At 37.8% G+C, this 11,107-nt stretch overlaps 1 protein-coding gene across 1 annotated transcript; it reads left to right on the forward strand.

The window, feature by feature from the left end:
* Nucleotides 1–678: 678 nt before the first annotated feature.
* On the forward strand, nucleotides 679–10,896 carry LOC586401 (DNA primase small subunit-like). Its single transcript, XM_011682243.2, has 12 exons — nucleotides 679–882; nucleotides 1,596–1,753; nucleotides 2,267–2,373; nucleotides 2,945–3,018; nucleotides 3,440–3,576; nucleotides 4,466–4,524; nucleotides 4,962–5,074; nucleotides 5,914–6,011; nucleotides 6,525–6,727; nucleotides 7,212–7,303; nucleotides 8,268–8,366; nucleotides 9,040–10,896. Exons 1-12 carry the CDS (start codon nucleotides 750–752, stop codon nucleotides 9,057–9,059), a joined length of 1,293 nt encoding a protein of 430 aa, XP_011680545.1. The 5' UTR covers nucleotides 679–749; the 3' UTR covers nucleotides 9,060–10,896.
* The last annotated feature ends 211 nt before the right edge of the window (nucleotides 10,897–11,107 follow it).

Raw genomic sequence — 11,107 nt, forward strand, 5'->3', positions numbered from 1 at the left:
ATGAAATATTTGATGTTTAACTAGACGTCCGGGGAGTTGAGTAAAGTATTATATTACATAATAAAGTGACTGGAACAAAACAAATATGGGTGTAGGCATAAAAGGAACTAGGTGCAATTTCTAATGGCAAACCATAATAGTTTTGATATAATAATACGCAGCAAAACAACTAAATAAATTAAGTTATTTAACTGAAGCAAGTAGTATTGAAAATGGGGGTAAGCCGATTAATGGACCAAAGGAGAAGAAAACCCCCAAAAAGGGAAAAAAGGAAAAAGGTCTCAATTAATTTTTAAAATTAAACCATATAACCTCCGACATGCAAAAAATAAAAAATAAGAAGGGGGAAAAGAGAGTCCTGAACCTGTCAAAAAAGGGAAAAAATGAAAAAGGTCTTAATTAAGTTTTTAATTTAAACCATAAAACCTCTGACATGTAAAAGGAAATAAGAAGGGTGAAATGAGAGTCCTGAATTTGTGACTCCTGTGACTCCCCTGTGCCTCCCCCCTCCCCCTCCCCCCTCCCCCCCGGTCCCCCCCCCCCCCCTCCTCCTCTGTTTGCTGGATCCGCCTATGAACAGTCAGAGTAGGGAGATGGGAGGAACTCCTTGCACCCGGTTCTGCTGAGCGCACTCGATCAACCGACAAGCTTTTAGTGATAACGCCATCAACGGAAATATCATTGTAGTTTTTTCCCGCGCCCGATCAAACAATTAATTTTCAAGAAGAGGTGAAATAAATATCAAAAAGATGCCTTCGGAAAGCAATGAGACGCCTGTGAAATCAAATTATTCTCCAGACACACTGCCAGAATTGCTACCAGTTTACTATAAAAGGTTATTTCCGTTTGGACCATACTACAGATGGCTTAATTATGGGGGAGGTAAGTTCGTGAATCGCATTTTCCCATCTATTAAAATTTGTGTTAGTAAAATAGTGTTGGAGATCTCAGGAGAGAGGATTGATTTGAGTTTGGCCGTGGTTTTGGATGATTGGTATTTTTAGAGATTGGTGAGAGGGTATTTTCATTAGTTTACACTATTATTATTACATGTAGATATCTAGTCTAAATTTAATAATATGTTTAGACGTAGATCTAGGTCTAGATCTAGATCCTAGACCTAGTTCATGAATTTAAGACTTTGCACACAATATTAATTTGTAGACAGTCAACTGATTTAATAATAATAATAATCTTTTAGAGTCCACTCCAAATTTTATTAAGTTAAACCGAAAATGGAAATTCTTTTTGCCCAATTGATCGTGAGCTCAGCAGCCACTGAGCAGCGCCAGATCTACGTTGCTCTAGACCAGATCGAGACCTAGATAGATCTATCCCTTATTGTTGAATGCCAAACAAGGTAGCACTCTAGCAAAGCATAGAGTCAATAATATTAACCTCTAGGCTCTAGCGCTAAATAGACCTATATAGACCTATGTACTACAGTAGCCTACTGATCATGCTGATCAGAAATTTATATTGCATTATTTTTATAGGTAATGTTTTTTTGTGTGTTTGTCTTTGTGTTTTGCCTTTTGCTTTTTTAAACTTTCACTTCCTGTCTTCATTATTCTCATTGATATTTATTCTTGCAGCTCCAAAGAGTTACTTCTTGAATCGTGAGTTTTCCTTCACGCTTGAGAATGACATCTACATCCGATACCAATCGTTTAGTGACCAGAATGAAATGGAGAAAGAGATACAGAAGAGATGTCCATACAAGATTGATATCGGAGCAGTGTTCACACATAAGGTAAGGATTGAGCCATTGCCATTGGAATAACATGCCTACATGCACACCCTCACAAGTGTAAAGGAGGCCTCTTGTCAGACTAAAAAATTCCCAGTTTCTAATTTCTAAAATTGTGAAGAAAAAAAGACAATTTATAATTTTATGTTATTTCTTCATCAGAGATCACAAATTGATATATATATAAAGGGCACCTTGCTACCCCCCCCCCCAAAAAAAAGAAGATAATGTTTGCCTGGTAATATTTTAACAAAATTCCAGAAAAGGGGGGGGGGGGAGAGAAGGATAGAGGTTACAGAAGATCTTTTTTAATCTTCTAAAGTAAAAGTTAGATTTCTGTTCAGTGATTTTACTTCTTTTTTAGCCTTTTTTTTTGGGGGGGGGGGGGCTTTTTATAGACTATAGATTAAACTATCCCTGCTGCATGTTTTTGTTTTCACTATTAAATAGCAAATATAATTTTTAATTGAACGACAGGCAAGTCACCGTTGACTTTTGAATTCTTCCTCTTTTCAGCCCAAAGATCATCGGACATTAAAGGCCGCCGCATTCCAAGCTCAAGAGAAAGAACTGGTCTTTGATATAGATATGACAGATTACGATGATGTCAGAAGTTGTTGCCAGTAAGTGAATGTTACCTTGTACACCAATGGTTAAGCATTGAGGGGCATGAGGGTTTGTGCCCCGGGCCCCCCGCTGCCCCCTACCTCTCTCCCATCAAATTACACATTCTAAGAGCAGGGCTGTCAACCCTACCGCGTTTGGAGGGGGTCTCACGCCACCATGCTCATTCTCCCGCCGTCCCATCAGCTTCGTAGCGGGAGACTCCCGCCACCACGCCCTTCCTCCTACTCTCCCACAATCTCCCGGTTCATGAAAAAACCTCCCGCCAAACGTGCCAAATGTGTCAAATGAACTAGCGTACCGTATCGTAGGGAGACAAGTGATCACATATTGGGATCGTCCGGTCAAATGTTGTACAGATCAGTTGACATGTGCATTTGTAAGTATAGACTTTTTGTTCTCGGCATGATATTCCAAGAACAATTCAAGCCTTAAATTTAACTGTACTTACATGTAGGTGGAGGCATATTGGAGACGCAGTCACATAGATATCATAAAATGTATCGGAAGAGTATCCTAACCATATATGTGTTTCATCTCGAGTTGAATTTGATTGTCTTCCCATTACAGGGGTGCAGACATATGCTCCAAATGCTGGCCTCTGATGACGATAGCAATCAAGATTGTGGACAGTGCCCTCTACGGTGAGATTTGTATAAATATTTCCTATCCATGAAAGTAGAGCTACATGTCTATTTCATAAAATTTAGCAACAGGCAAGAATATAATTTTGATATTGAGATGAACATTAGATCTATGATGGTTACAAACAAGGCTGTTCATGCTCAAATTTTGCAGGTGGGCTGTCATCTTTTGCCCCTATATATCAACATTCTGAATTCTAAAAATAGAGTATGCTTGTGATTACAAAGACAAACCTGGCAATGTACTGAAGTCATGGTCAGACATGCCATATATTTTGTATGCTTCTTGATGTTCTGTCAATTCCACTTTAAAACATCTTTGGTGAATCTCATCATCTATCAGCGAACCAACTCCCTTCCAAAAGACTTTACAAATGACAAAGTTAGTTAAACAAACAAATTACATCCATTATTTCTGCAGAAGACTTTGGCTTTGAGCATCGGTTGTGGGTGTACTCCGGTCGCCGTGGTGTTCATTGTTGGGTGTGCGACGAGGCTGCTAGAAAGCTATCTCAGAATGCTCGGTCAGCAATTGCAGAATACCTCAGCATCGTCAAGGTAACGCTTCCTTAAGCTATGGTCACAAATCAGAGCAGCGATCAGTAGCCTGCTCGGTCGCTGCTGGATTTAGGCATCGCCCAGCGATTAGGTCGGTGCCCGGGCGGCGACCGCCCAGTTACCGAGCGTATTTTGGGCGGTAAGTGAAAAGTGAGCAGGCGCCGCCCAAATTTTAACTCCGGCTAAAACTTCAGCGGTGACCGAGCAATGCCCTAAAAACGAGTGGTGCCTGGGCGGCCGCCGCTCGGTGGCCGGGCAGCCGCCGGGCAGAATTGGTTAAAAACTCGCCGCTCGGCCGCCAAGCAGACTACTTTTGGGTAATGTGACCATAGCATAAGAATGGCTGTAACTATTTTCTTTTTCACAGCAAAATTTTTAAAGGATTATTATATAGTTATAACTGGGATGCTGTTGTTCGGACATAGCCTTGGCCCTGTCTTACAAAGAGCTGCGATTGATCCAAATCAATCGCAAGTTTGCAATCTCCTATCTCTTATGTACATAGTTGCGATTGATAAGTTGCGATTAAAATCAACTCTTTGCAAGACAGGGCCCTGATTTCAGTCCCTGACACATTCCCATTTCAGTATGTTTCAGGTTATAAATTATAAACCACATATGGGACTATTGCATAGTGGAGTCTCTTATCAGGTCAATTGGGTGAAACCAGCTGGTATCCCATGTATACACAACATGTATGTATGATGTCTTAGTACACAAAAAACTGCCGCAGTTTCCCATGTGATGTGGCATATGTGAAAAGGCCCCAAGAGCACAGTTATGAACGGAATTTGGATGGATTGAAGGCTGAGCTATTTTCCCTGTATTTATTGTTGAACGCTGAAGAAGTAATCAACATTGTACTTTTTTTTCCTTTTCATTTGCTCAGGGAGGAGAAAATCAGGTCAAGAAAGTAAGCCTACCAGACCAGCTACATCCATCAGTAGAGTGAGTTTCTAATGTCCTTTGCTTTCAATGGTTTGTGGAACATGTGGATGATGATGATGATGACTGCAGCAGTAATTTGCCACTCTCCACCCAGGTGTTAAATGGGTACCCGGTAGGATGCGAAAGCTAATGTGGTTTGATTAGCAATGGCGCTGTAAAATGGCGACTGGCTGGAATGCTCCCCAGGTAGTGAAGAAATGTGCATACATGTGCCTTGTGTGCGGGTAAGCATGAATCCGATGACCGGGGTAATAATATATATCTGTAAAGCGCATTGAGAGGGCCTGCGGTCCCGAAATGCGCTATAAGGATGAACTATTATTATTATGTAATGACGACACAACAATGATGATGATAATATTCGCTTCTTGTATACCACTCAATGACACTTGATACTAGAATTGTTTTAATCATGATTTATTTTGATTTGTTCGCAGGAGGGCTAAACAGGTGATTGTTAGCTACTTTGAGGACTACGCTCTCAATAAACAGGATATCCTCGGCGACAAGGAGTCATGGAAGAAAGTTCTAGCCCTCGTTCCAGATGATAATATCCTTTAAAAATACAAACTATGGCTGTCAAATAGGTTTCTATGACACTTCCTATGTGAACTATTGCTCATATTCCTGAGTAATGTCCACCCTGGACCAAACACTATACCTGAACCTCACCCTAAACCTGAACCTCACCCTAAACTTAATCAAAAGCCCAATTCTACCTGTAGCCCTAACCCCATCTCTTTAAAAAAAATACAAATGTTGGCCACCTACTGATCAGATTAATGGAAGGTACAGTATTGCTTTAAGTAAAGTAGACACTCTCACACTGTGCCACTCGTGACTGCATGTATTATCCCATAGACTTTGGTGTGAATTGGTGTTAATTTCAAGCAACCATGTAGTTTGGAGTCATATGATATCAATAGCCATAGTAATTGTGATAAAACTGGACATTTTGTTTCGTCTGGTGTACTGGTATGTGACAGGAATCTTAATCAGTCCTTACACCTGTGAAACTGTCAAGAGGACTTTGTGTTGTCTGTAAGCACCTGTCTATAGATGACCACATTTTTGTCTCTTTGAAAAGTTTTCCTCATTGAAAATATGTAATAAAACATCCCTGTAGTAAGACCACCTCCCCATGCTTTTCCTGCCTCTCTTCAGTGGTCATTATAAAAGGTTTTACTCGACATATAATTGTGAGAAAAATTACCACAGAGGATTAGACATAATATATTTAGAATTCTTCTTACTAGCTCTTCTAATAAGTCACTATATGCCATCTTCTTTCAGGCAGATTTGTGTGCCTTACAAGTACAGAGTTATTATTATCATCATCATTATTACGTGTTGAATAATTACAATTTCCTTGACCTTTGCCCTCTGTACCTCTTAGAGGTCATCTAGAGAATGATATGACAAAGGGGTCAAACTCCTTGGAGAGGTGGAAGCTCCTTAGAGAGCGGGTCAGCAGAGAAGTCTCGGTGGTAAGTTACCACAATATCAGATTGTTGTCTTCAACACTTTCTTCACTACTTTATCAATAATGACTCTATCCAACTACCAGATTTCTTTTTCTTTGTTGTAACAACAACACTTGGAGACTGTCAAGCATCCTTTCTTCCACTTTAGAGCCATTACAGTGATACACCCCAAGTCAGACATTTAACACATATTTTTTCTAAGGTTTTACTATAGATAATAACAAATTCTGAATTCTACCACAAGGTTTAAGAGAAAGACGAGAGTGCTACAGTGATGTTGTTTTTTGTTTGTTTTTGTTTTTGTTTTTTTTGTGTCACAATACCAGTAAATAGGTCTTGAGAAAAGTAAATGTGTTGGGCAACCTTGCGAAATCTCCTGCAATGACTTTGTGGATCACCTACTGAATGGTTGAACTGTGAAGTTTAAATAAAAATCAGAAGCAATTGATTAAGATTTCATCCTTGAAATGAATACAGAATGATGCTCAATGTTTTTCTGTCATCTCTGTCTCTCAGGGTCGGGCCAAGCGATGCGGTCAGCTGGTAGCGGAGATTGCCTTCCAGTACTGCTACCCCAGACTGGACGTTAACGTGAGTAAGGGCGTCAACCATCTGCTCAAGAGCCCCTTCTGTGTCCATCCTAAAACTGGGCGTGTCTGTGTTGCCATGGATACGGCCGAGCTCGATCGATTTGACCCGTTGGCCGTGCCTGATATCAGGTATGGAGAAAATGGATATTTTTTGTTGTTCTGGGTGACTTGCTTCATAGTGAATATCTCAGTAATAGTATCATTTGTGAACTTGTGATTAATTGCTTTTATCAATGTTGAAATGTAGATATCAGTAATAGGAATGTCAGAAATTGGGAAAAAAGTGAGAAGTTTGTAATTCGTAAAGGAAAAAAGTGTAATTGAATTTCCAAGATGCTGTAGTATTATTATGTTTCCATGTAATATGTAAGCAATAGTAGAACTAGCAGTAGCAGTAGTAATAGTAATAATAGTATGAACAAGGTTTTATCTAGTTTTAATAGCCAGTGGTTTATTGTTGGAAAAAGCAGTCCATAGAAGTTCATTTATCATGCTTTTTAGGACAAATTTGATGTTCCCTTCTTCTTACCACTGAAAAAGTAGATAATCTTCTCGCAAGCTATAAAAGATGCATTGCTTAACATTCATGTTGTTTCTATGTGATTTTTACTAGCCAACTGTGCCTTGAAATTGACGAGTACGATCGTAAGAACCAACCAACAGAGAACGATGAAAATCAGCCTCCAACAAAGAAGAGAATAAAAGGTGAGTTCTCTGGATGTCTCCTTTAAAAAAAAAAATTGGATTTTTGTTTTCCCCATCATCAGTTTATAATCGTACTATACAATATAATTTTACTGATCATAGAGAGAAAATTGAATTGTGAAATTAATATAATTTTTTTTAAACTGTGGATGAAAATTTACTTCGATTTTTTCGAATTGAAAGTGTACATTCTATTTCTACCTATTCAGAGGAATCTAGTTAAACAATCCCTGCTTTTCACTAGATTCCTTTATATTTCACCTCCAATTTCATTTGGGTTGCTAGAGTAATGGATAATTCTCTATATGATAATTTTGTCCCCTCTTTTTTTTATTATCATTTGATGTATGATACAATCTTTTGTGTTTGTTTCCGACATTATTAAAGATAAAGTTGAGTTCTGGTCATGCCATTGCATTGTGAAAGGAATGTTGTGGAATTGATCAGAAGAGGTTGATCATCTAGTATAGGTTCTGGAATCATCAAAATTATAATAAATTTGGCCCAGTCTTGGTAAAGTTACAAGCACTCTACACAGAAAGATGTATATGGGACTACACGAACATGTGGCATAAAAATCTGTCCCAAATTTTATGATGTTACATGCCATATTTAGAATACCCGGTATTAAGGCATTTGAAGAGCCATGCTTTTCAGGAAACATTTTTCATCTGATGTTCTTTCACACTTCCATAATAACAATGATAACGCTCACAAATTATTTTTCACCTCTTCCCAGAACTCAACCTTCTCTTTAAGTACCAGTAAGATTTCATTTCATGAAATGATGTCAAATATGAAGAAAAAAACTAAAGTGAAATACATGTAAAAGTGTTGAGTCCCCTCCCTAAACTGTGTCTACACATGGAGGTGGACATGTTTTTGTCATCTATGGATGGGCACTTCCTTTTTAATTTACCGGTACCTATATTTTCATTATTTAATTCATGATGGCTTATTGCAGACTACAAGAAGACGAGCCTCCTGAAAAACGTTGAGGTCTTTGAGAAGTTTGTTGTATCCCTGGAAAAGACGTGGAAGGGAAAATTACTGGAGCAAAGTGGTGAGTGTACTGTACCAGTGAATCAGTGATCTGCAATTTAGATGGAATCCAAGGAGATTTTCTGGAAATAATGTCTTAAGATCCTCATAAAATGTGCAACTTTTTCAAATTGTAAGACAGACATTCAAATCTGAAAAGATAATCTTCATGATATATGCACTAAGTCATATTTATGGGCAAAAAATTGATCTTTTCGTATGAACTTGATAGCCATATCTTATCTGAAAACAGACCAAATATCAAGAGAAATGATATATATAAAAATTAAAAAAAATTGTTGCCAATTTGATGAATAATATGTGTATCAATCCAGGACTATAGAAGAAAAAAAATCCTGTCCTGAAAGGTATAATTATCCCCTTGTGAGCAGAAATACAAAGTTACATACCATTCAGAGACTCCTCATAAATTGCGTTATTGATTAATTAATTATATCATTGCAAAATTTTATTCTCAGTTTTCTTTATGGATAACTGATTTTCTTATAAAACTGAAGATATGGCGTATATATTTAATACTGAATGATTGCCATTAAACTATTACCAACAACGACCTTGTGAGCATGTGTAATGGCAGCAACTTTCAAGGTCATTCTTTTGGTCATGTGAATAGAGGCATTTTGACAACCTAGATTATTGAATTTCATTTTTTTCTTTTTTTCAATCACATGCAGATCAGCAGATGGAATTCTGAACTGGACTCTTTCTAATCTTCAAAATCCTTTATAGCAGAGCTACCACTCACAAGCAAGATTACCACTCCCATACCGCCCCAAAACATGACGACTGCACCCTAGGCTTGAAGATAAATAAGACTCTGCATTTAGAATGTGTATTGATTTATTTATCTCTTTGAATGTCACACTGATTTTCAGATTATTTTGTTGTTGATACGTCACTCCACACAAATTTTAATGCCTGCCTGATTTTTTGAAAGATTATTCCTCTTATGCTGTATGCAATCGATAGAAACCTCCCTGATTTCTGAATGAATCCTCCCTGAAAGCTGAATGTAAAGGTTGGCATGTCTGGGAATACCAAATGCTTCCAAGATTATCTAAATGTTTTCGGTGTAATACTTATCTATATAGTTGTTAAATGGGTATCGTTGAGCTAATCGAGAGTAGAAAATTGTCTTGCACAAAGTAATCCTTCTGTCATTTGGTCCGCATTGTTTTGTGCGGAACTGCGTGTGTGGCAAATGAGTGACTGTGCCGATTGACACTCATGACAAGTAAAAAGTTTATATTTTCTGCCGAGAGTCAAAAGGGCTTTTTGTTGTTGCTGATCAGTGCCCTTTAAACCATATAAAAGCTGTTTAATTGTCACAATACCGATTCAAATGTGAATCTTTTGTCTCTCTAATAACATAGGAAGCCCCCCCCCCCCCCCCCCCATTCGACACTGGATTTTACTTCAATATGTAAAGTCATAAACCATAGCATCATGAATTAACTTGAATAGCGAAAATTGTTATACCTTTTAGCTAACTTACAATATAACCTTTTCAGTACTTGTGAATGCTTTTCTCATATTCTGCATAAACTACGCTCTTGAAGTGGAACTCCATTCCGAGAGAAACTTTTATGAATTGTCAGCATTGCTGATGAATGGTACAAATGTTACAGCTCTTATCAATTATTTTATCATCTCCTTCCTTTTTTAGTACACACCTCTTTACAGAGTATTATCATACTATACTGGGGGTGTGTGCAGGTTGACCATGTACACCGGGGTTTCCCCCTACTCTTATACGAATAGTGCAGTGGGTTCTTAACGTGCAAAGGTAGTGACTATCCTATCCGAGGTGTTTTTCACTTAACATTTAACATAGCTTGCGTCTATGAACAAGGGAAGGGACACGTTAACACACAACACAGGCTTCAGTCATCCGTCTGGGTGGGAGTCGAACCCGGGATCTTTGGTTCGACAGGCGGACGCTCTACCGACTGAGCCAACTCGCCTCCTCTAAACTAAAACTAGCTACTAAAGTAGTTAAAAATTTACCCCCACCCCCTCCAGCAACAAAAATATACAACTGTTTAATAGGTACCCATATAAGCGCATGGGACCTTTTTTCATAAGGCCTCACAACTCACAAAATATTATGTTTCTATGGCTAATTATTCAGCAAAAACCCATTCTCCGTCATACATTTTTTTTTTTGGGGGGGGGGGGAGCAAATTGTTAACTAGTAGCTAGTTCTAGTTCAAATGATACAATAATATATAAGACTAATTATTTCTAATTCTTCACATTTGGCAATTTGTTTGTTTGTAGGATTGTATTGTAGATCTTCAATTTTTGCATTATCATATTTATCAAGAATATGCTAGTTCAATAATAATGAAATCATTGCACAGTTAAAAAAAAAAAAAAATTAGAGACGAGGAAAATATGTTCTTGGCAGTGTAGTATACCAAAATTGTAACAGATAGCTGTTGCTCCTATGTCATTTATGAAATGTAAATTATGTATATAGTACCTTGTATTATGCCTTTTATATGGTAATTAAATATAAGAAACTACAACATTGCATCTTTCACTTTATTCATTTGTACAGCCAGTTATGCATGTATATCAGAGATATACATGAACATGGAAAATAACCTATCATATAAATATAAATAGAATTTATAAGGCGCCAAATCCACTTACAAATTAAATGCTCAAAGATTCTAATGTAGGAATATCTCTGATCTGATTAACAATTACAGGCTTTAAAAAAATTAATTCGCCGAC

This window comes from Strongylocentrotus purpuratus, unplaced genomic scaffold (genome assembly GCF_000002235.5).
Source record: "Strongylocentrotus purpuratus isolate Spur 01 unplaced genomic scaffold, Spur_5.0 spur5_scaffold_7, whole genome shotgun sequence".
Taxonomy (NCBI): Eukaryota; Metazoa; Echinodermata; class Echinoidea; order Camarodonta; family Strongylocentrotidae; genus Strongylocentrotus; species Strongylocentrotus purpuratus.

Excerpts from the sequence above, each read along its gene's own strand:
- LOC586401 (XM_011682243.2), top strand. The coding sequence starts at position 750 with ATGCCTTCGGAAAGCAATGAGACGCCTGTGAAATCAAATTATTCTCCA. Across the intron at positions 6,012-6,524 it reads TCAGCAGAGAAGTCTCGGTG|GGTCGGGCCAAGCGATGCGG; the intron begins GTAAGTTACCAC and ends TCTGTCTCTCAG. Across the intron at positions 6,728-7,211 it reads TTGGCCGTGCCTGATATCAG|CCAACTGTGCCTTGAAATTG; the intron begins GTATGGAGAAAA and ends GATTTTTACTAG.